Source organism: Scyliorhinus canicula, chromosome 18 (assembly GCF_902713615.1).
Source record: "Scyliorhinus canicula chromosome 18, sScyCan1.1, whole genome shotgun sequence".
Lineage (NCBI taxonomy): Eukaryota > Metazoa > Chordata > Chondrichthyes > Carcharhiniformes > Scyliorhinidae > Scyliorhinus > Scyliorhinus canicula.
In genome coordinates this window covers 91,412,179-91,438,268 of record NC_052163.1, presented here as the reverse complement: position 1 = coordinate 91,438,268, position 26,090 = coordinate 91,412,179, and the positions used below count along the sequence as shown (strand labels likewise).

General features: G+C 46.3%; 1 protein-coding gene across 3 annotated transcripts in view; it reads left to right on the top strand.

Annotated features, from left to right (window-relative positions):
• The window catches only part of sema6bb (sema domain, transmembrane domain (TM), and cytoplasmic domain, (semaphorin) 6Bb), a 708,346-nt gene that overhangs the window by 617,558 nt on the left and 64,698 nt on the right, over nucleotides 1–26,090 (top strand). For all 3 annotated transcript variants that reach the window (XM_038777178.1, XM_038777180.1, XM_038777179.1), the window contains 2 exons: nucleotides 9,521–9,652; nucleotides 13,337–13,486. In XM_038777178.1, coding sequence (XP_038633106.1) covers nucleotides 9,521–9,652; nucleotides 13,337–13,486 — 282 coding nt within the window. The remainder of the gene's footprint in view (nucleotides 1–9,520; nucleotides 9,653–13,336; nucleotides 13,487–26,090) is intronic.

The window sequence follows — 26,090 nt, the reverse complement described above, 5'->3', positions numbered from 1 at the left end:
AAGAGCAGCTGAAACTCCCACCTGCCACGTCAATACGTCCATGGGAATAGTCGGTCCAGCCTTGGGTTTGTCTTCACCCCGATTTTGACGGAACTTTCCAGGAACCCATGTTCCTGCTTCAGTAGATACACATTCCAAGTGGCTGGAGGTCCACAAGATGTCCTTCACTACATCGAGAGCGACGATTGAGAAGCTCCGGCTCTCTTTTAGCACTCATGGCACTGCGGAGATGCTGGTCATGGATAACAGTATCCCCTTTACCAGCGAAGAGTTCGGGGATTTCATGAAGGCCAGTGGAGTACAACACATCCACACGGCCCCATACCACCCATCCTCCAATGGGCTGGCTGAAAGGACAGTGCAAAGTTTTACAAGGGGCCTGAAGAAACAGTCTTTGGAGTCCCTGGGCATATGGCTGGCTGGATTTCTATTTTGCCCTCTCACCACACCGCATGCCGTAACTGGCGTAACACCAGCAGAACTTTTAATGTGTCAACATCTCAGGACCTGCCTCAGCCTCATGTTTCCGATATTGGCGGAATCAGGAACAGCGGGGCATAGCCCAAACAGGCGAGCACAGACCAGGCAGTTCAGACCAGGTGATGCGGTTCGTGTTTGGAACTTCAGCGGCACCAAGTGGGTTCCTGGGTCGGTGGTGTGGCGGACAGTGCCAGTCTCTTACCAGGTGTGGACGCAAGAACGAACAATGAAGGAATATTTTGACCATCTCAGGGGCAGGAAAACAGCATTGCCCTACACCCCTCTGGAGGAAACAGCTTCTAAACACATCAGCCGCACCCAAGCAAGCTTCAGGACGTCGCCCCCTCTGAAGGAGGCGAGATGCGAGAGGTCATTGACTCAGATTTGGAGACCCAGGCATTGGAGGTTTCCTACATTCCTACATTGAGCAGGCCAGAAATCATCCTCCATTAGTGATACACCCCAGGCAGTCAGCAAGAAAGTGGTATTCCCTAGCACAATACACGTCTGCCTGTTCCGACTCCACAGGCGCTGGAATCGCAGCAGCGGACAAGGAGCAGTCACCCTCCTTCTACACCTTCCTCAGGTGGGTCTTCAGACTTTGGCGGAAAGTGATGTTAGAACCCTCTTGGGACCAACGAGAGGGACCAATTAGCCTTCCCGTACGCCTTGTAGAATACGAGTTCCCTCCCTGAGGTAATTGATTACGGACATAAAAGCCGACACTGATAGGAGCCCAGGTAGAGAGATCCGGGCCGGGATCTGGATTGTGGCCTGTCAATAGTTTGCTTCAACAAATTGTTTTCATTATACCCTCGTACCTGACTCCTCTGTGACCATTAAAATATCCAATTACCGAATTAGGCAGCAGAAGACATTCTGATGATTCACAACTGTTTTATTGTGATACTATGGACGGGGTTTTCCAGTTGCACTCACTCAAGACCGGAAATTCCAGCCCGAATAGACTTTTAAATGGTCCGTCAAATTTTCCACCCCACCCACAACAATACCCACGGCAGGCAGGACTGGAAAATATTCATCTCCACTCTCTCCTGTCCAGAAGCAACCCCCTAATGGGGAAAGACTCACCTCTTAAATACAGGCTTCAATGAGCATCACTTACTCGCCCTTCACTCAGTAGCTAGCCCTGGTTTACTCTTAACACATTGGGGCAGCACGGTAGCATTGTGGATAGTACAATTGCTTCACAGCTCCAGGGTCCCAGGTTCAATTCCGGCTTGGGTCACTGTCTGTGTGGAGTCTGCACATCCTCCCCGTGTGTGCGTGGGTTTCCTCCGGGTCCTCCGGTTTCCTCCCACAGTTCAAAGATGTGCAAGTTAGGTGCATTGGCCATGATAAATTGCCCGTAGTGTCCAAAATTGCCCTTAGTGTTGGGTGGGGTTACTGGGTTATGGGAATAGGGTGGAAGTGTTGACCTTGGGTAGGGTGCTCTTTCCAAGGGCCGGTGCAGACTCGATGAGCCGAATGGCCTCCTTCTGCACTGTAAATTCTATGAAACACTACCATCCAGAACATCAATTCTACCATTTTTCCATTACAGAATCTAACTGTTTCTAAAATGAATGCAATGTGTTGGTTTCAACTTTTCTTGCAATGTAAATAACTCTTTCCCATTATCTGTCCGAATAAAGTCTGCCCTTCACACCCCTCTTTGCCCTGTGGCTTTGGCATATTTCAGATATATCAGATCAGTCATGATCTCATAGAGCAGGGCAACAGAGCAGGCTCGATGGGCCAAATGGCCTACTTCTGCTCCTACGTCTTATGGTCCTACATATGAACATATTGATCTCCATTTATTCCTTTATCCTTTAAGTTTTTTTGTTTTACATACTTCAATAAGTCCTGTCTGATAATGCTTTCCAAGACTAAAGAATGACAGTTTATCAAGTCTTTGCTCATTTCTCATCCCTTGAACACTAGCAATTTGTCTCCATGTTTTCCTCTGCGGAACTCCAAGCGTTCTATATATTGCAACTGCCAGACTCTCTCTCTATATTATTCTGATGACCATTTACTTGATGCTGGCAAGCTTGCATTCGTTGCTTAACCCCAATTAGTCTGAAATGGCGATGGTGGATCTTCTGGTGTTCGAGGGGTGCGTTGTGAGGAAAGGCTGGGTAAGCTGTGGCTCCTCCATCTTGGAAAAATGACATATCAGAAAGTGCCTCATGATACGGGGAGGTCCACGCACAAAGCAATTGAAGATGGTTCAGCCTGGGGTACTGCCCAAAGGAATGACAATGTGATGACAATGGTTTTGCAGTAGTTATGGCTATGGACACTGGGTCCATTAAAAATTTCAAATCTGAAATCGGCAGATTTTATTAGTTAGAGGCAATGAGGGATGCGGAGCAAAGACCTTAAGATACAGCTCAGCCAAGATCTAAATAAATGACATACTTGGAATGTCTGAATAGCCTTTCCTGTTCCTGCATCACCACGTTGAGCACCCTAGAGGTAATAACTTCAAATCTAATATGGCAAGTTCTGAAGTTGATTTCAAGAAACCAATTTATTTTTGTCATGGCTCCAAAAATAAATTAATTATTTGGAAAACTTAACTTCTCCACTTAATGTCCTTCAGGAGGGAGGATCTGCAACCCCACAGGTGACTTTAGTCCAACACAAAGTGTTTGACTGTCATTTGGTAGCGCAGAATTTAAATATTGCTGAAAAGAGAAACAGGTCACTGCAACTTTTCATCTTGCACACATCGGGACAAATGGAAGAATGCCAAATTTCATACGATCGCGACAATTTATACCACAAGAGAAAAAGGAGCTACGTCATGTTGACAACTCAACTCTGATTGGCTGAGGCATTGCCTTGGAGAAAGCAACAGTGAAACTGGAGACTCTCAGTCTCCTGGGTAATACAATAAAGGTGCAAGAGTATGACACCGATATTGGCTGCACCAAAACTATTCTGCAGGACAATAATAATAATCTTTATTGTCACAAGTAGGCTTACATTAACACTGCAATGAAGTTACTGTGAAAAGTCCCGAGTCACCACATTCCGGTGCCTGTTCGGGTACACAGACGGAGAATTTAGAAAGTCCAATTCACCTGACACGCACGTCTTTCAGGACCTGTGGGAGGGAACCGGAGCACCCAGAGGAAACCCACGCAGACACAGGGAGAAGGTGCAGACTCCGCAGAGACAGTGACCCAAGCCGGGAATTGAACCTGAGACCCTGGCGCTGTGAAGCCATAGTGCTAACCACTATGCTACCATGCTGCCCGAACGATGCAGTCCTGATCTAGTCACTGTTTGCTGTGCATCGCACAAATCACAAATGGGCCAAAGCCCGCCAATTTCAGACCTCCGGTCTCCCTCAAATGACCCTGGAAAAAGCAAAGTAGTTCAAAAATTTGATCAACAGGTTTGATCACCATGCAGTGGCTATACAAATGGTATTTTCCACTAACAGGTTGAAGTCATAATTCCAGGAAGACATTGTGCCTGCTACACAATTGAGTAACATCATGTGTGAATTTCAGTGCGAGTGCAATGTCAGGTACATAGGCCATGGGCGCGATTCTCCGACCCCACGCCGGGTGGGAGAATCGCAGGATTGCCAGGTGATTCACGCACGCCGCCCTGGCATCCGCACGCGATTCTGCCACCCCCCCAAAAACGGTGTGTCGCATTTTGCGACAGGCTGCTCGGAAAATCGCTGCTCCGGTCAAGCGACGATTCTCCGGCCCGGATGGGCCGAGTAGCCTGCCGAACCTGACCGGTGCACACTGGTGCCAACCACACCTGGTCGCTGCCGGCGTGAACAGCGCGCGACCGCTTTGTGTGGGGCCTGTGAGGGGCGGAGGGTGAATCGAGCACCAGGGGGGTGCTCAGGTGGTGCCCACCGATTGTCAGGCCAGCATCTCTGAAAGACGCACTCTTTTCCCTCCGCTGCCCCGCAAGATCAATCCTTCACGTCTTGCGGGGCAGCGGAAGGGAAGACGGCAAGTGTGCATGCGCGGGTTGGCGCCGGCCAACCTGCGCATGCGTGGGTGACGTCATTCAGGCGCCGCCGGCCGCGTCATTCAGGCGACGCCGCTTTGACACAAGCATCAGACTAACTGGGGTTAAGCCTGAGATTGACGCGGCGCCGATCCTAGCCCCCTAGGGGTGGGAGAGTAGGGGACGAGGAGCGGCCTCCGACACCGGAGTGAAACACTCCAGGTTTCACTCCGGCGTCGGCACTTTGTCTCCCTTTGGGAGAATTTCGCCCCATATGTCCCTATGATTGACTGATCGCATAAAACAGAGGGCGGGGCCGTAGAATCGCCACGACTGGTGTGAATTGCGCCTCACCGCCGCGACGCCGAACCGCCGATTCTCCAGAGAGAAGAGAATTGGTTCTGGCGCGGTCGGCGCACTGCCGGTCAGGGGCAGCTCTGCGGGGCCACCCCAGCGATTCTCGGTCCAGGATGGGACAAGTGGCCACGCTACAAAAGTCGAGTCCCGCCGGCGCCGTCCACACTGCTCTTAACCGGCGAGACTTTCGGCGTGGATGAATCTGCGGGTGGCCTGGTAGGGGGTGGGGGGGGGGGGGGTTCCGACCCCGGGGGGGCCTCCACTGTGGCCTGGCCCGCGATCGAGGCCTAACAATCGGCGGGCCGGCCTCTCGGGCTGGGGGCCTCTTTTGTTCCGCGCCGGCCCCTATAGCCCTACATCATGTTGCGTCAGAGCCGGTGCAGAGAGGGAGCCACTGCGCATGCGTGGCAATTGCGCCGGTCTCACTGCGCATGCTCGCATTAGCGCCAGTCCCACCGCGCATGCACGGACCCCGCACCACCCATCTGATGCTGGGATCAGCAGCTGGAGCAGCGTGGGTCACTCCAGTGCCCTGCTGGCCCCCTGTCGGGGTCAGAATTGCTGTTCCTGAGGCCATGTTAATGCCTTTGAGAAATGCGACAGCGTTTACGACAGCGTCAACAGTTAGCCTCAGGATCAGAGAATCCCACCCAGAATGTTCCTTTGGTTATTTGTAACAGGTAGCGAGGGCAGACCGTATTCGACCACACCGCACTTGCAGAAACCAACACAAAACGGGCAGCTCCAAATTGGGTAGCATGGTAGCATAGTGGTTAGCACAGTTGCTTTACAGCTCCAGGGTCCCAGGTTCGATTCCGGCTTGGGTCACTGTGCGGAGTCTGAACTTTCTCCCTTAGTCTGCGTGGGTTTCCTCCAGGTGCTCCGGTTTCCTCCCACAGTCCAAAGATGTGCAGGTTAGGTGGATTGGCCATGCTAAATTGCCCTTAGTGTCCAAAAAGATTGGTGGGGTTACTGGGTTACGGGGATAGAGTGCTGGTGTGGGCTTGGGTACTCTTTCCAACGGCCAGTGCAGACTCAATGGGCTGAATGGCCTCCTTCTGCACTGTGAACTCTATGAAATTCTATGAAAATGTCTACCGTTCGATGTGATTCAGCAATTGGACAGCACTTTTCAAATAATCCAGAGTGTACTAATATTTATGCTGACAATCAATTTAAGATTACCAATGAAGCTCATGTACACTTACTGGAAGGTGACATACTTTCATATGCAGGGACCCATTCTCTGTAAACAAAAGGCAAACCTCGAGCTTTTTCAAAAAATTACCCGAGAGCTCGAGGACCTTATAGCTGCTGGTTGCCTTCTCCATGGCAACCCTCATTTAATCTGAGTCATCATATCACCCAATCAGCACCCTTTTCTCCCCCAGTGCAAATTGTTGCGATTGTTTGAAATTTGGCATTCTTGTGTTTGTCCTGATGACTGTAAGATGAATAACTTTGGCAACATGTCTCTCCTTTCAGCAATATTCAAGTAAGTGATTCTTAATGCCTTCTGAACTGATCCAAGAACCACTTTGTTTAAAGCAGGAATCACATGTCAGCTTAAAATAGGCAATACAGGGCAGCACGGTGGCCTAGTGGTTAGCACAACCGCCTCACGGCGCTGAGGTCCCAGGTTCGATCCCGGCTCTGGGTCACTGTCCGTGTGGAGTTTGCACATTCTCCCCGTGTCTGCGTGGGTTTCACCCCCACAACCCAGAAATGTGCAGAGTAGGTGGATTGGCCACGCTAAATTGCCCCTTAATAGAAAAAATAATTGGGTAATCTAAATTTATATTTAAAAAAAATAGGCAATACAAGGGGCAGCATGGTGGCACAGTGGTCAGCATTGCTGCCTCACGGCGCCGAGGTCCCAGGTTCGATCCCAGCCCCGTATCACTGTCTGTGTGGAGTTTGCACGTTCTCCCCGTGTTTGCGTGGGTTTTGCCCCCACAACCCAAAGATGTGCAGGGTAGGTGGATTGGCCACACTAAATTGACCCTTAAGTGGAAAAAATGAATTGGGTACTCTAAATTTATTTTTTAAAAAGATAGGCAATATATTTGACCTTGCCACCTTGGCTACATGTGGAAAACAAAATCAACGTCCTGCACTGCTTGGTCTCCTACCACAACGAGTGTGTTCCTGGAGCAGGTATGATTGTTGGCATTGGAGGGTTTCTCTGTTGACTCTCATTAACTGCAGTTAGCTTACAAGTCACTGATGTTGGAATCAACAAAATACTGCCTTGCTATGAAGAACAGCTACTCGCACCCTTCCTCTGGCATTTAAGTTTGATATCTATGTCTGGATCAAAGCTGCGATGAATTTAGGGGCCACGTGATTCTGGTAGGTGGATTGGCCATGCTAAATTGCCCGTAGTGTCCTAAAATGTAAGGTTAAGGGGGGGATTGTTGGGTTACGGGTATAGGGTGGATATGTGGGTTTGAGTGGGGTGATCATTGCTCGGCACAACATCGAGGGCTGAAGGGCCTGTTCTGTGCTGTACTGTTCTATGTTCTATGTTCTATGTTCTAGAAACAAATTTCTATGGACAGGTTATAGGTGAGCGGATGCTACTCAATTTCAATATTCGAGACGTTGCTGATCTGAAGGACGTACATTCAGAATGAACTTCTGGAACTCTTGTCAGTGGCTTTGCGTCATTTATTGCCACCTTACGTTGGTTTAAGTGCAGAGAAGAGTTTAATACATGTTGGTGAACTTGTAGCAAAGAGAGAGAGGGCAATTGCAAAATAATAATGAACCCAATGCATCTGTTCTCTGCCGCAACCCCCCTCCCCACCGCCCCCACCGCCTCTGCCCACAACCATACACAGCCAGGTTTCATGGAGGGGAATGGCTGACCCCCCTCCAGCATATGGTGGACCCCAACCAGGCGCGTGGAACGGTAACTTGGGTTTTTGCATTTAATAGGAAAGCTGGTGCATTCGCAGTGTTTGCACATCCATGAACAAAGCCAAATAAAAGTATCCGACATCTCTAACGTTTCAGAATCAGCCAACGGGAATGAGATAAATATTCCTCCCTTGTTGGCTGCTGAGAACCCTACGTGAAGGCATTTCTGGCAGAGCTACACTAGTTAGCTGTTGGCTTGAGTCCACAACACAGGCTGTGATTTCGTTATAACTGCTCTAAAGAGAGTCAGGTTGCTTCGCTGATGTGCCAAGAGTTTCCCATCTTTATAAATTGGACTTCTCTCAATATAACACAATACGCAGCCTGCTCCCACAGCACTGTTTACATAATAAGGCTTAATTTGGATTTGATCTAAGTTAAATATTTAATATCCGAGCTAAATAAATGCTTTTGAATGTTATTCTCTCCCCCACCCCAACCCACCGCATTGGTCTCTTGATTTATAGAAGTTTGAATTCTTCGTTATAAACTTCCACTTTCCAGGATATCAAGGGAATCAGACGATAACCACACTTTCAACTTTTCGCATCAGGAAGCAGCTCAATTGAATGCAGCGGAAATAAATATAAATAGAGCAAAGCAAATAGGTTTTTTCAGGCTTTTACATAGGGTCTAATCCCCACCTGTAAAATCTATTCAATTTCATGTAAGCTGTGAGGAGGACATGAAGAGGATGTGGAGGAATATAGGTTATGTGAGTGGGCAACAAGATGGCAGATGTTGTTTAATGTGGGGATATGTGAATTATTCATCTGGGCAGTGAGAGTGGAAAAGGAGAATTTTTTTGAAAAGGCGCAAAACTTTTAAATGTTGATGGTCAAAGAGACTTGGGTGTACTTGTGCAAGGAACACAGAATGTTAGCGCTCAGATCCAGCAAGCAATTAGAAGCTAACTAACATGTTGCCGTTTATTGCAAGGGGGTTACAGGAATAAGGAAGCCTTGCGACAATTGTATAGGTCTTTGGTGACACAACCCCTGGAGTACTTTGTGCAATTTTAGTCTCAATATCCAAGGAAAGCTATACTTGCTTTCGAGACCATACAGCGAATGTTCACCAGATAGATTCCTGGGATAAAAGGGGCGATTTGTCGTGAGAAATGGAGGAAATTGAGCCTCTAAACTTTCTGGAGTATGAAAAGAGTGAGCGAAGTGCACAAGGTTGTGAAGAGACTAGACTAGATACACACTGGGAATCTCTAACGCAACCTCAGAATAAGGGGCAGATCATTTAGGAGTGAGACAAGGAGATTCAATCAGAAGCCTCTTGATGCTCCGTTGTTGAGTATATTCAAGGTTGAGATAGATAGGTTTTTCATTTTTCGGGGAATAAAGGGGTATGGGGAACAGGCAGTTGGCAGAGCAGGTTCGAGGGGCCATATGGTCTACTCCTGCTCCTATTTCTTATGTTATTAAGCTCAGTATCAGCCATTTGGCCCAGTTGGTTTGTGATATTGTTTATTCTTCATAAGCCTCCCCCTCCAACCATCTGCATTTAACCAAATTAGTATCAAGTTCTATTCTTATCTCCCTCATGTGTTTACTCAGTTTCTTGTCAGGAATTAAGGGGTGAGGGATAAGACAATCCCTTCATAATTTTTAGTCACCCCAACTCAATTTTCAAAGGGCCAAGAAAAGGGGCTAGAGTTTATTTTAGGACAACTCCTCCTAATTTAGCCTCTGGATACATAATTGAAGAAGGTTTTAAGCAAGGATACTGACTTGGCATTTTCTTTTCCTGTTTATTGAAGCATTCCGGGATCTGCCATCTGTGCCTTCGACATGGAGCAGATTTCCAGCATTTTTGACGGACGTTTCAAGGAGCAGAAATCTCCAGAGTCTATATGGACGCCAGTTCCTGAGGAATTGGTTCCAAAGCCAAGGTAAGGCAAGAACACACAATGCATTAAAAAATGAAATGAGTCCACCTGAAGGTGAGATGAAACTGCTGCAAATAAAATGCTTTCTATTTATCGTGAGCGTTGAGCTGTCAAAAGTAAAATTCAACACAATTAGATTGATACAATTGAGTGACTTGCTGGACAATTTCAGTGGGCGTTTGAGGGTCAACCACATTGCTGTGGGTCTGAAGTCATGTGTAGGCCAGACCAGGGAAGGACAGTAGATTTTCCTTTCCTAAAAGACCAGATGAGCTTTTATGACAATTGGCAGTGATTCTCCGCTCCCCACGCCGGATGGGAGAATCGCGGGAGGGCCGGGCGAATCACGACACGCCGCCCTGGCACCCCCCGTGATTCTCCCACCCCCCCCCCCCCCTCACAAAATGGCGTGTCGCGGAATTGCCGACCGCCGATTCTCCGGCCCGGATGGGCCGAGCGGCCTGCCGTTCCCGACCTGTTCACGCCGGCGGCAACCACACCTGGTCGCATGAACATAGCGCGAAAGGTAAGTTTGGGGCCTGTGGTGGGCGGAGAGGGGATCGAGCACCACGGCCGTGCTCGGGAGGGGACTGGACTGCGATCGGTGCCCACTCTTTCCCCTCCGCCGCCCCGCAAGATCAAGCCGCCACATCTTGCGGGGCACGGGAGGGGAAGACGGCAACCGCGCATGCGCGGGTTGGAGCCGGCCAACCTGCGCATGCGCGGCTGACGTCACTTAGGTGCCGTTGGCGCGTCATTTTCAGCGCGCCACTTTGATGCAAGCGTCATGCCCGGCGGCTGAGATTCACAAAACGCTGCTTCTAGCCCCCCGGGGGGGGGGGAGAATAGGGGGAGAGGAGCGGCCTCCGACGCCGTCGTGAAACTCAGCCGCGTTCACGACGGCTTTCCCGATGCCGCGCGGTATCGGAGAATCACGCCCAAGGTCTTCGTGTTCTTCTGCATTCAACAATTTTGAGATTAAGATTTCAAGGTGTCAGTTTCCCCCTGTGATTTAAACTTTTCTTTGATTGGCAGTCCTGCAATTAGTTTAGCTTTTTGAATCAGTGGAGCAGATAACTATTGTTCCGCAGCTTTTAAAAGCTTTGATGTATTCAGCTCTAGAGGCTTTGTTGACACTGCTTTAGAATCTGATTATGAATGCTTGCTTGAGTTCCAAGCACCATGAATTGGTTAGCTCAGCAATAGTTATCGATATAGCTGTCAAGGGGAATTTTGATTGACTGTTTTGTGGACAGTTAATAGGGCAGCACAGTGGCACAGTGGTTAGCACTGCCATCTCACAGCACCAGGGACCAGGGTTCAATTCCAGCCTTGGGTGACTGTGTGGGGTTTGCACTTCCACCCTGTGTCCGTGTGGGTTTCCTCCGGGTGTTCCAGTTCCTTCCACAGTCCAAAGATGTACATAGTAGATGGATTGGCCATGCTAAGTTGCTCCTTAGTGCCCAAAGGTGTGTAGGTTAGGTGAGGTTATGGGGTTACAGGGATAAGGCGGGGAGAGGGCCAAAGTAGGGTACACTTGAGAGGGTCAATGGGTTGAATGGCCTCCTTCTGCAGTGTAGTGGATCTATGCTTCTATGGATTTGTTTGTTAAAGAGATTTTTGAATTGTGATTTGTTTATTTTGACAGCTTTATGAGCACTTAAGAGGATTTTTTTTCAAGTGCAGTTTCAATGGCTGTGTATTTAATTGCCGGTTTTATGAGCACCTAAGAAGATTAAAGTTTGTTAAAGTAGTTTTTGAATGGCTGTTTGTTTATCTTAACTGTTTTATGAACATCTTAAAGACACTCCTTGTTATTATAGGGCTCATGTGTACTCTCCATAGTGGATACCAAATAAGTAGGAATGGGAGTATGAAGGTGGCATGCGAGCACTGGAGAAGACATGGGGGAAATGAGGAGCCATAAAGGGTGTGGAGGGACATGAGGAGTTGTTGGGGAGGGGTGGCAGGGGAGGGGAAGTGAGAATTAGCGGCAAGACCAGCTAACACTCAACTATAAAACTGTGCCAATACCCCAGATAATTTTTACATAGAATTTACAGTGCAGAAGGAGGCCATTCAGCCCATCGAGTCTGCACCGGCTCCTGGAAAGAGCACCCTACCCAAGGTTAACACCTCCACCTTTTCCCCATAACCCAGTAACCCCACCCAACACTAAGGGCAATTTTGGACACTAAGGGCAATTTATCGCGGCCAATCCACCTAACCTGCACATCTTTGGACTGTGGGAGGAAACCGGAGCACCCGGAGGAAACCCACGCACACACGGGGAGGATGTGCAGACTCCGCACAGACAGTGACCCAAGCCGGAATCGAACCTGGGACCCTGGAGCTGTGAAGCGATTGTGCTATCCACAATGCTACCATGCTGCCCACCCAAAATAAAGGAATAATGGAGTAAGCCTTCTAACCTGCCTGCCTCAGCATCCAACAACCTCCATTCCTGCTTTGGGCCAGCTTCCATGCTGGCCTGCCACACCACCATGAAAACAGTATGGGCAGCAAATGCCAGGCAGGAGGCAAGATCATGATACCAGGGAATTACCTGACTCCCAATACCCAGATCAGGATGAAAATCCGGGCCAAGGTGTCAACTGGCATAATGTGTGGAGAAGAAAGGAGGCATGGTCCAAGATTTTGTGGGAGGCTTTTGAAGGAAAAAAGTGTTGCTGATGAGGTAAGGTGATGTTAGGGCGAGTGCTTCAGAAGGCAGAGAGATTTGAACCAAAAGAAGGGATTAATGCTGCAAATTTCTTAACAGCGGTGAAAACTGACATATTTGTACATCAAAGGCAAGATGTGCTCCATGGGTTAATGGGATTATAAGTAAAAATACCAAAGTGCAATTGGGATAAAATGTTGTTTCATGTCGAGATTTTGCTGACAGATGGCAAAAAGCAAAGTTGGCACGACCAGAAGATGAAATAAATTGGAGGAAATTCGTTCTGCCAATTAAAATAAAGGAAATTTGGCAGTGAGGGTGTGATTGAAACATTTTTTTTAGCATGTGCGTTAAGCAGTGGAACAGTTCGGCACTTCAGACGCTGAGGTGGGGATTTCCCACTCACCTCCTGCCGGTTTTCATGTAGATGTTGGATGGAGGACAACCGGGAATTGCTTGGAGCTTTCCCTGCCTTAATGCTCAAACATCAACTTCCTCCCCCTTTATTTCTGCACTGCATTCCTTTAACCCTATCCACTAACAAAACCAACAGGAGAAAGCAAATGAATAGCAAATGAATAGCAAACCAGACAAATATGACCTCCAATGTTATTCCCATGCCGGTGCAGACACGATGGGCCGAAGGGTCTCTTTCGGCACTGTAAAACCCGATGACTCTATGACTATGATGCGCATCTTCAGATCACTGTTGATTTGCGATGTCCCCTGTTCCAATGTGTGCAGCAACATGAATGTATTTTCTAGGTGGTTAGGACGTTGCCACATGTCTGTGATGCTCTTTTTCGTCGTCAAATTCATCCGTTCTCCCAGAACGAGATCGCCTGGATGCCTCAAACCTAACTGTGGCACAGGATGGTTAAACGTTATCTTCCTGACAGATGGGCAACACACCTGTGGGCCAACAACATAGCTTATTTTGTGCAATGGACTGAATTTGCCGACAATGTCACTTTTCACTGAATTCTTGTTTCTCACATGTACAGACCCGGCTGCTGTGCGGGACTCAGAACAAAATACAACTCCTCCAACGGGTTTCCAGACGAGATGCTGAACTTTGTGAAGACTCACCCACTGATGGATGACACGGTTCCCTCGCTGAACCACGGACCTTGGATTATAAAGACAACCATCAGGTGAAATTTAGAGACACAGGCAGCAGAATGATTTAAAAAGAGAAGCCCTATGCCTCTACCTTCATTGTATAATCAGAGATTTTCAATCCATTGTAATCGCTGGCAAGAAGAGTATTGAATTCAGGCTGTGATCGCGCTCTGTGCTCCTTTCCTCTTCCGCCCTTTCTGATTTATGCAGGAATGAAATTATTTTCATTACTTATTTTAGTAATTAAATACTAAATTAAATACTTTAAGAGGTATTTAGGTGAGCACTTGAAATGCCACAGCATGCCAGGCTTCTGGCCAAGTTCTGGAAAATGGGATTAGATTAGATAGAATCCATACAGTGCCATTCGGCCCATCAAGTCTGCACCAAGCCTCGGAAAGAGCACCCTACTGAGGCCAACTCCCCCGCCCCATCCCCACAACCCCATCCAACCTGCACATCATTTGGACACTAAGGGGAAATTTAGCATAGCCAATCCACCTAACCTGCACATCTTTGGACTGGGGGAGGAAACCGGAGCACCAGGAGGAAACCCACGCAACCACGAGGGGAAGGTGCAGACTCCGTACAGACAGTCACCCGATGCCAGGATTGAACCAGGGTCTCTGGCGCTATGAGGCAGCAACTGTGCTAACCACTGTGCCACCGTGCTTGATAGGTGCTTGGCCAGCGTAGACACGATGGGCCAAAGGGCCTCTTTCTGTTCTGTAAAAACACTGACTCTAAAAATCCGGAAGTGTCAAGGAGGATAATTTGGGCAATTTTACATCAATGTGTATTGGTTTTGGATGGGCAAAGTGGCCACACAACCCCATTATCAGGTCTCAATCTAACTCCTGAATTATTAGCAACGTGAGAGTCTTCCCCAGAGGTCACCTCACACTGCTTCATGTCAGCCACAGATTTAAAACTGCATCTGATGAATGCTTAGGTCATCTTAGCATGTTTTAGTACTTCATAATGAACCTTTTGAACGTGAATACACAGCAGAATGCATGGTGGAAGGCTGCAAACACTTACTAAATGTGTACTGTAGCAACGAATGTTTGAAAGTCTGGTTTTTGCATGCAATTTTAGTCCTAATTATTGATTACCATTATTTAAACTTTCCTGCAGGTACTAAGATGCAAACACTTGTAGGTTTAACACTGAAGTGTTACTAGGACACAATTCTTACAGAGCTGTGTATGTGCGCTCCATTATCATTCCATGGATAATCTGATGGGGTGGAGGGGGTGGCGGGGTGAATTTGTGGAGGCAAGTTTAGAGGTGGGGGGGGGGAGAAGGGTAGGAAAATTAGGACAAAAGTGCCACAGGACAGATATTCCGAAATGATTCCACCTCCTCCAGCTCTCCCCAGCCAATGGGAAGCCATTTCACAGTGAAATCCTTCCTTCCTGGCACCATCGGACTTGGCAGTGAATGGGAAGGTGAGAGCACAGCGGGAGGGACTGATTCAATGAAATTGACAAGCTGCAGTCTTTGATCAGTTGCATTGAATAGCTACAGAAATGGACTGGATAAGAGTCTGCCTTGCAAAGCATTGATTCCGCCAGAAAGTGTTATTAATGCTTCACTGGTGAGTCCACACTGCCTGGGAGGCGGTAAACGCACATTCATCTGCACTCTCCTGCAGTCATCTTTCAGAGCATAAAGAGAGCAACTTATGCAATTCCACTGGCCCCCTCAGCTGAGGGTGAGGAGCAGGAGGCTTCCCACTGCAACATGCTGCAGCTGTAGCACCAGCTGCCTTCTCTGCAGCCATATGCCCCTCCGCAGGGAAGAAGGAATGGGCACCCAGATGCAGTTGGAAGGACGTGGGACCCCCCAGCCACTTCCAATCATGCCTTCTTGGTTGAAGAAAATGTCATCAGCCTTCTGTCATTATGAGAGCTCACTCCAGTGCAGACCCTCAGCTTCCTCAGGTGAATCTATACTGGGAGATCCAGGGAACAGCTGTCCCATTCCTGCTGTTCCTGCTGCCTGAAAAACCCAATTCCTGAAGCACAATGTGTTCCCTTTAATTCGGAACCGTGCCTCTGACAAAGGGCCACGCCATCCCAACCACCCTTCCTAATTGGTCGATAGGCCTGGAACGGGCTCTTAATACCTTTCTCCGGGGAGGCCCAACATTCCAACCATTGGATTTGTATCCCGCAAATGATGCTAATGACTGGATCAAAAAAAAACAAAGTGGAAAAATGTAGGCCTGGAGTGGGCTTGCTGACACACGACAGCAAGTTTCAGGATGGCCCAAGGCTCAAATGAGAGGGAGCACAGGTTCTCCGATGGAGGTCCTGGTGGAAGAGGGATAGAGGAGAAGGAATGTCCTGCAACTGCAGAGGGGAATGAGTCCTCCTCCTGCTCCTTACACTCCCTCATCCAGCAGCTGGTACTGCTCTGTCTGGCCTCATCCCCTCCTGCCATTCCTTCTGTGAAATGCCCATGACCAATTACTCCCTTTGTCCTGGTGACTCCTGTAAGGTGTCAATAAGGAGCAGCACAGTGCTCATTCTATTTAAGCAAAGTCCTCAGGGAAATTCCAGAATATATGTTGATGGGGTGTTGGTGATATCTTAAAGTGTTCCAGAAAGTCTCCTGATATGTTTTAATGATAGTTTTCAAACCTCCAGAAGCAAGTGAACATTAAAAACTGATATGCCTTTAAGTAACGCTGAAAATCCTCTCCTAAGTCTAGTTTGCTGCCAATCAGCTGTTCACTCTAAGAAGAGGGTGTCTGGTCAAGTGCTAAGCATCAAAGTGTCATGCAACCTCTTTAATAAGCATTAGCAGCAAATATTTATGTTATTCATTTACGTGATGCTGGCTAGGTCAGCATTTGTTGCCCATCCCTAATTGCCCTTGACAAGGTGGGGGTGAGCTGCCTTCTTGAACCGCTGGAAGCCGTGTGATGTCGGTGCACCCACAGTGCTGATAGGGAGGGGGTTCCAGGATTTTGACACAGCGGCAATGTTGACAAATGTGAGGTTATCCATTTTGGTAGGAATAACAGCAAACGGGATTATTATTTAAACGATAAAATATTAAAGCATGCCGCTGTTCAGAGAGACTTGGGTGTGCTAGTGCATGAGTCACAGAAGGTTGGTTTACAAGTGCAACAGGTGATTAAGAAGGCAAATGGAATCTTGTCCTTTATTGCTAGAGGGATGGAGTTTAAGACTAGGGAGGTTATGTTGCAATTGTATAAGGTGTTAGTGAGGCCACACCTGGAGTATTGTGTTCAGTTTTGGTCTCCTTACTTGAGAAAGGACGTACTGGCGCTGGAGGGTGTGCAGAGGAGATTCACTAGGTTAATCCCAGAGCTGAAGGGGTTGGATTATGAGGAGAGGTTGAGTAGACTGGGACTGTACTCATTGGAATTTAGAAGGATGAGGGGGGATCTTATAGAAACATTTAAAATTATGAAAGGAATAGATAGGATAGATGCGGGCAGGTTGTTTCCACTGGCGGGTGAAAGCAGAACTAGGGGACATAGCCTCAAAATAAGGGGAAGTAGATTTAGGACTGAGTTTAGGAGGAACTTCTTCACCCAAAGGGTTGTGAACCTATGGAATTCCTTGCCCAGTGAAGCAGTTGAGGCTCCTTCATTAAATGTTTTTAAGGTAAAGATAGATAGTTTTTTGAAGAATAAAGGGATTAAGGGTTATGGTGTTCGGGCCGGAAAGTGGACCTGAGTCCACAAAAGATCAGCCATGATCTAATTGAATGGCGGAGCAGGCTCGAGGGGCCAGATGGCCTACTCCTGCTCCTAGTTCTTATGTTCTTATGAAGGAACAGTGATAAAGTTCCAAGTCAGGATGGTGAGTGACTTGAAGGGGATCTTCCAGATGGTGGTGTTCCCATGTGACTGCCACTCTTGTGCTTCCAGATGGCAATGATCATGGCTTTGGAAGGTGCTACTTGGTGAGTTCCTGCAGTGCATCTTGTAGATGGTACACATTACTGCCACTGTTTGTTAGTAGTGGAGGGAGTTAATGTTTGTGGAAGGTGTGTCATATGAGAGGCAATCAGTTGCTTAACAACCTCCTGGGCCTATTCCTACTTCCAAGTGTTCCAAGTGGTGGATGAAATTACACATAAAGGACGACATCAGAGGTCTCACGACTATAGAAACCCATGGCAAGCCACAGTGCACAAAGGCACTTTTCCCAACATCCCCCTTTTCATAAAAAGACAAAGCAATCTGCATACACCAACATTTGCAGTTGTATGTCAGGCACATACATGGCCTACAATGAAAACCATCACTCATGTATAGAAAACAGTTTGTTCCTTCTAGTCTGTACCACTTTCAACTGTCCCTGCGCACACATTGCACACACAATTTTTAAAAAATAAATTTAGAGTACCCAATTCATTTTTTCCAATTAAGGGGCAATTTAGCGTGGCCAATCCACCTACCCTGCACATCTTTGGGTTGTAAGGGCGAAACCCACACAAACAACACACACAATTTCAGGTCTTCCAATGATACACATGCGGGTTGTTATTGTTTTCTTGTCTGGTATCCGCTCATCCCTCAGGAGAAGTTCTCTCTCCGGGGAATGTTGTGAAGAGTGTTGCTGCCATGATCATTTTTGCTGCTCATCTGTGACCTTTGTTGGGGAACTGTTGACCTTCTGAGGCTGATGTTCATTCCATTGTCTGGTTGATGAATTGACATCTTCCTCATCTGCTGTCTGCTGTGAAGGAGCAGCTTCACCAGTTATGATGTACGTATATGTCCGCGGTTAGACGATAGACCTGACCGTTCTCTTCCACCATGGACAATCAAGGTTACACCACCTCTGCATAAGTTGCATGCTGCCAAGTGGGCTGCCTTTTGTTAAAACATTGAATGTTTTCATTCTGAACGACTTTCCAACCCTCAGATCTGGCAATGATTTGGCATCTTTATCAAATTCAAATTTTCTGTTGTGTTACTCACTCCCGTCACTATGTCTGGCTTCTGTAGTTTTTTAGCGATTGGAAGAATAGTTTGGGTGCTTTGTGACATTAGTCACTGAACTGGACAACTTTCCGTGCCTCTAGTTAACTGTGTTTCTCCACTCTAAGATTGCTTTGTATCAATATGCTGGATCACCTTGAGTTTTTGATGATCCGTTTGGAAATTTTCCCTGCTGCCTCAGCCTTTCCATTTTACTGGAGATAGTGTGGAGATGATGTGTAGTGTTTAATTCCCCAATCATTTATGAAACTTCTGAAATCTTCACACGTGATCTTAGAGCCATTGTCACTTGTCACATGTCAGGAATGTCATAATGACTGAAGTGTTCTTTCAAGCAGTCTACAATCTCACTGCTGGTCATTTACATCAGCTTGTCTAACTCCCAATAGTCCAAATATTAGTCAACAGTGATAGTGTTATAGTCAGATCGTCAGTTCCAAAGAGACTGAAGAGATCTACTCCAGTCTGGGCTGTCATGAGTCGCTCCTTAGCTTACTTAGCTTGATATTAATTACAATCACTGCACTGGATGATGTAGCCCTTGTCCTAATTGCTAATGTTTGGCCAGTAAAGAATGTCTCTTGCCTTCCTCAGGCTAGACTCAATTCCTTGATGGCTTGCATGGATGTACTTCAGCATCTCTTTAATAATCACCATTGGGATAATGACTCGAGCTCATTTGTACAAGATGCCATAATGGGCAACAGTTTCATCTCTGTGTGCCCAATACTATATTATTGCACATAGGTGTGCCCTTGGCGGTTTCCGCCCATCCTTTCATCAGTACTTCCTGCAGCACTTGGAAAGTTGCATCTTGTCACGTGGTTTGTTTGATCTGAGTGAGATGTTTTTAGTCAGATTTAATGTCTCTGTTGGGTTGATGACTTCCAGAGTACGGCGTGCCGTTGCTTCTTGTTGAATCTGGAAGAATGCACACTCTGTACAAACATCGGCAAAGGGTGTGCAGCCCTCGATAGCTTGTCGGTAATTCTCATCTGCTTCCCTTGCTGGTATTCCACTTCCCAATGATATCTCTGCAAACAAAATAACTACCTTTGCAGACACTTTAGAGCAGATAGAAGGGGTTTGAAAAAGAAGGTTTGAAGGGGCTTGTGGTCAGACTCTACCATCCCTTTGTCTCTCCCAAACAGGTACTGATTGAAATGCTCACAAGAAACGACAATAGCCGGACAGTCTTTCTCAATCTGTGTGTAGAGGCGTTGAGTGGGATTGTCCGGCAGCTCCAGCCAACGGGATCTTCTGGTCCCATCAACAGTAACCCCTGATCCGGATTCACCGGCAGGAGAGTGTGCAAACGATGGAAAACCCTGTTGACAGCAGCGGGACTGGAAGATCCTGCCGCTGCTCAATGGTGGGCTGCTTCCACCGGCGTAAAACAGTTTGTGGGGAAGTGGGGGGTCCTGCCCATTCAGTTTGCCTTAACGTTATGGTTGTCCTTGCTGCATTACGGTTGCTGCTAGTCCTCTTTGGCTGGCATCACACTGCAGGCTGGCTTCATCATTAACTACACAGGACCTCGGCACTGGCATTGCCATTACTAGTTGTTTGATGTGCGAGAAAGATGCTTCTTGTTCTGTGCCTAATACCATTGTATTTGTGGTGAGCATGCATAGAGGTTCGCACACTGATGACAAATTGGGCAAGAACTTTGTTAGGTAGTTCACAAATCCAACAAATTGGTACATTGCCTTCACATCCATTGGTTGCTGCATCTCTGCTTATCAGGAGTGAGTCATTTCCCCACAATTCATGACCCATATATTCGACTTCAGTTATTTTCAGTTGCAGTATCTTCTTAATAAGCTTCAGATTCACCTGGCGAGCTGTCTGGCAGTCACACTAAATACTGATCATGGTCTGCGATGGTTTCTTCCATCATATCGCCACATCACAGATTAGCCGATCACCGGTGATTACATCCATTCCTGGAAGGTCACTGACTATCTCATGCACCCTGTGGTGATACTCATCCGGAGTGGCAGAAATGCCCAACGGCATGCGCAACCATCTATATCTCCCAAAAGGCATCCAGAACGTAGTCAGAAAACTTTCATCCAGCTTCACTTGCCAATATCCATCCTTCACATCTCATGTGGTATAAGAAGGCATTGCTGTGAAAAGTGGTGGCAAAATGTCTTCAATGATAGGCATGTAGTAGTGAGAACTTTTCAAAGCTTTAATGAGGTCCTTTGGATCTATGCCTACTCTTGGCTCAGCAGTTTTCTATTTCCCTGCAACCATGCTGCTAACAGAGGTGGCAGGAGTTGTCCCTTCCTTGATTACTCCCATCTTTTCAAGTTCCGGCTGGACTTGAGATCAGTTGGAACTCCCCCCTGGAAGATGTGGAATTAATCTCACAGTCTCATCGACTTCATGATGATGTTCAATCAGGTAGCTGTCCAACACCCATGGAAATATCTTTGTACGTTTTTTGGATTTGTTCAGCAGTCAATAGCTTTGTGCCATGTGAAATGCTGCAAACCTCTTCTGGTGCATGGACGGGTTGCCAGTCCAAGCTTTTGACTTGTTTTAGCTGAGATGGGAGTTTTTTTTTTTGAAGTGTTCATTATCTGGAACTGAAAATTTTCTTTCTCTCCATCGCGCATTGGGCTCTCAGCTTAGTCTGTCCTCTTGGAGTGTGCATTGTTCCATCGTTTAGCCTTGACTTTACCATTTTCGGGTCACCACCTTGAGCAACTTCACACAGGGCGTGTGAAGCCCGTGATGTTTTCATGTTGCACCAATGTCTACCCTGACACTTCACATTAACTTGATGCACTGCTTCTGTAGCCATTATTTCCAAAAGTCACAAATCATATTTATTTTACTTGGCACTTGAGGGTGCCGGCCTGCTCCAGGGTGTAGAGTGATTTGTCAGAATCATTGCCAGCATAGTGATTCTTCAGAGTCATCGTCTAAAATCTCTCCAGCAACCAGCTCGCTTTTGTTATTTTCATCAAAATACTTGTATAGAGAGTGATTTAGCTTCTTGCAGTTCGAACACTGCCTTCCCCGTGTGTGGTGTCTTCCACAATATTTACATCCAATACTTCGGGCCTTGATCTCTCTGCTGGCCCTCTCTGGAAATAATTATTCCTTTTCTCTATTGTCTGAACAACTTCTCAACAGACGGCAATTCTCCCATCAATAACCTTCAGCTGATGATTAACCACTTCAGAGATTATGCACATGTCAATAGCTTCCTTAAGAGCAGGTTTCTCTTCTCTCAGCAGGCGTCTCCACTGGCAGGATCTCTTTTGCATAAATTAATCTTATCTCCGAAAAGATCAACCTTCAGTTGTCCGAACTCTCAAGATTCAGCTGGATTCAGGGGCTGTTTAGCACACTGGGCTAAATCGCTAGCTTTGAAAGCAGACCAAGCAGGCCAGCAGCACGGTTCGATTCCTGTAACAGCCTCCCCGAACAGGCGCCGGAATGTGGCGACTAGGGGCTTTTCACAGTAACTTCATTGAAATCTACTCGTGACAATAAGCGATTTTCATTTCATTTCATTCATTTAATTTCATGGATGTGACATAGTGATCCATATTCTCCGTCCTCCTGATCTCTGATATTGAACACATAGCATTCATAAGTGACATGAGTAGAGGGTTCAAAGTCAGTCTTCAACCCTCCAATATTTCACAAGACTTGCAGTTGTGCTCCTCCATGAGACCTAGGTGCCATACAGCTGGGAGTGCTCTTTCCCCAGCACTCATAACAGATTTGCTACTCTTATTTGTTCTGGTTTTGTGTTTTTAACCGTGTGGCAATTTCATAGTTCTGCCATTATAACTAGAGGCATTTCCAATTGATGTTCAAATCTCCCTTCATCTCCATAGGAGCCAGTATTGGAACATTCAAAGACATTCCCATTCACGTAGCAGCCAGTCTCCTGTATAAAGTTGCAGGCTGGAGTTTTATTTATTCTCTGCTGTTTCTTACAGCAGCAGGCTCATGCAAGTTACCAAAATCCATTCGGTTTTGGCTAAACACTCCTGTCAGCACGTTCCAAGTAAAATGGCTCCCATCTTGAGCCTTTATCAGTAAAGGATGCTATTGGAGGTCCAATGACTGTTGCAAGCTAATAGCAATACATAGTGCACAAAGACAATTAGCCAAACAGCATACTAAAACTCCTTTCCAAGCGTGCATTAACTGCTGACTAAATCGGTGTTTCAGCTTGAGATTCAATACCGACCATCGCTTGTGCCATTACTCCCTGCATCTGCTCTCCCCTTTACCCCCCTAATATGTACATCTTAGTCGTCTTAGTCATCAGTGTCAAGTCTCACACTGGCTACCATAAATACATCTTTTCCTTTTTCTACATTTCTACAACAAATGTAAAAAAGAAATTGTGAGCGACAGCTGCAGTTATTTCAACACCTGGGTTTTAAGACCCACAGCATTTACATTTGAATCTTGCTGGCTGCAGATTCACACTATTTCCATGCTTCACGGCACTGGGTGATGTAGAGTTGGGATCTTTGGCCGTTCGAACATGACTGGAATCCACGTTTTAATTGGTCTTATCTGCTGGCGTTGGATTTTGTTTAACTGTGAAGCCATCTGGTCGGAATCTGTCCTTTTTCCTTGCAGTGGGATCCAATGTTCCTATTCCAGGAATACGAACTAGGGAGATTTCAGTTGCTCTATCACTGGAAGTCCCTTCCTGAGCTTCTTTGCCTCTTGACTTCCCTCTCCTTAAAAACTGCCTCTTTGATTGAACATGCTTCTGGACAGGAACCCTTATGTGGCTCAGTGTCAAATGTTGTTTGATAATGCCCTGTGGAGGGTGCGGTACGTTTCAGCGCCGCCGTTTCAGCGCAGCCGTTTCAGCACAGCCGTTTCAGCGCTGCCGTTTCAGCGCCGCCGTTTCAGCGCCAGGACTTTTCAGCGCCAGAAAAAAAAAATTCTCCAATGTTGTCATATAGTTATGGCAGAATTTCTTTGGCACAAAGCAATTTACAAATCTGTAAGTTCATAAAATGAAATAAAACTCAAGTGTTAACTAAATGTTTTTATTGTAAAAGATCCACTTATAAAGATCCAGAAACAGTACATTAAAACAATTTACAAATCTGTAAGTTCATAAAATCAATCATTAAAAGGAAAGTTCATTGGACATTCATTGGATATTCATTGGAAAAAACGCATTTAGTTTGTTATATTGTGCCCTATTGAACGAATGTAGTCAATTTCATTCCAGCTGCCATATTCGGAAACAATTTTCAATATCCTCTCATCAGCTTTTCTATATTTAAGTAATTTTAATTGAGGTTCATTGCCAGCTAAAAGTTTCTCGAAGTGCTCGCCTCTTCCCTTTTGAACATGGTTAAGGACATCAATGAACTTCCAGATAGTTGGGTGTGACATTAACAGTTCAGTTTTCAATCTCCTGTTGGCCGCCTCAGCATAGTTATTTGTTCTGTCATCCCCATCTAATGTTCTTTGATACATATTCCACATCTCGGTAGGAAATAAAGGACTTTGTCTGCCTGCTCCTCGGCGATTAGGACGGCCGATATAATTGTCTTCGAAATAGTTTAAAACCGGAATTAACTCCTCCGGTAAATTACCTGCTAAAGAATCCACGTGACTGTCAAGGTCGGCAACTGGCACAAAACATAGGGCAGTTATCATTTTCGAATGTAATGCAAAATCGGGATTGCTCTTATATAAACGCATGAGACCAAAACCAGTTATCTGCCTCAGTATATTTTGAGACAGATGAAAAAGGCAGCCTCTTACTTCTATGTTGGGGAAGGAGTCTTTCATGGCAGTAAAAGCAGCGCGTTCAAAATCACAATTGATAATGGCAGGTCCTGCATTTGTAATCATCTCTTTTACCGTCGCAAACAACATCATATAGGTCGCATACTGTTTGTTTTGTAAAAGCGCGTACAATACAGGGTGAACTCCGTTATTTTTCCTAACCATGATGATATAAACTTGATAAAATAGGTGTGGTGCTACCGCAAATGTTCCGTCAGCATACCAAGTCGTGGAAGTTGCCATATGTTCTAACCAACTCTCTCTCCCAAATATAATAATCCGTTCGTTGTTCGTACCACTATCCTTTAAACAGAAATTTTCCTCGGTTTCTGGGGTGGGTTTATAGATCATGTATTGATGAGATAACTGAAGCTCTTGAATCGATCTTGGATTATCGGGGACCTGATTAACTTCGTCTCGTTTTCTACGAATAATTTTTCGCATTGCCTGCCTGTTTGGTAACTGTGCCATACCTGCCACGGACATTTTTTCAATGCACTTGTTGATAATCGTACTTGGAGGCTCACAAGTCTTTTCAGCCCGGTCTCTCGCATCAGTTATGACCTTTTCCACTTCGATAGCAACTGCAGATGGGGGATGAGTATGTTCGTTGATCTTTTCGATCACCTCTCTTTCTAACGTGTGAATGCGGGCCTTGCACCTACCATCCTCATGGCATCGCCAAAACTTAACTTGCTTTTGTTTCTTGCTTTCTTTGTCAAAACGATATATAAAACCTTCATGACAGAACTTCTCTCTGCCTCGCTTGCTTTTCACTGATTCAGCCATGGGTTTAAAGATATGGAACTTACCAAATTTACCAAAAGAAATTTACCAAATAACTAAGTAAGTATAAAAACTTGTTAACAAAACTCTAACTTTATCTAAACAGTAATCATAATAAAACTCCAACAAAATCTAAAGACAGTTAGAACGATGAAACGACCAAATAACTAAGTGTAAAAGCTGGTATACCTGTGTCATACCTGTGACCATACTCAAGAATGATTTCTGAATGAATGAGCGCTGAAACGTCCTGGCGCTGAAATATTTGGCGCTGAAATATTTGGCGCTGAAACGTCCTGGCGCTGAAACGGCGGCGCTGAAACGGCGGCGCTGAAACGGCGGCGCTGAAACGTCGGCGCTGAACTGTCCCATTCCCCCCTGTGGAGCATCTTGGGATATGTTACGATGTTAAAGGAGCTATATAAATTCAAGTTGCTGTTGTAGCATAGCAGCCACCCATTGCAGATCCTGTATGATTCCACTTTCCTTTGATTTCAATATCAGTTGAATCTTGACCCCATACCTACTCTTACTGTGGTGGTGGAGGTTGCATTCCTGTTAATTTTAGCACATTCACGTGTTAGCAACGTGGAGGGCTGGTGAGAGGCCACGCTCCAGATTGACCCCAGTGATTTCTGAAACCAAGTAAAGCCCAGGTGGAAATGCCCGCACAGCCCAAAAGGAATTAGCTTTCTTCCACTGAGTGCGTTAGTGGTTCAGTAAGTCACTCCCCGTTTTTTTAACATTCATATTTGTATTTGAGACATCAGCACGGTGTGGAGATAGTTCAACGGGTGATGCTTGAAAGTCTCGCTGCTCGTATTTCATATGGATGTTGTGGATTGATAGGGAGCATTGAGATGGTGCTTTTGTCCACCTGGCAGAAACGTGAAAATGTAGCTCAAGTACTCGTAACATTTATTGCACTATGGAGAATTGAGCACATTGCCAAATCTCTGTAATATCATAAGGAATGTGGCCTGGTAAACTCCCTCATCCAGCCTATTTGTTTTATGCCATGTTTATATTGCAGAAACCTTTATATTGAAGGAGTCCCTCAG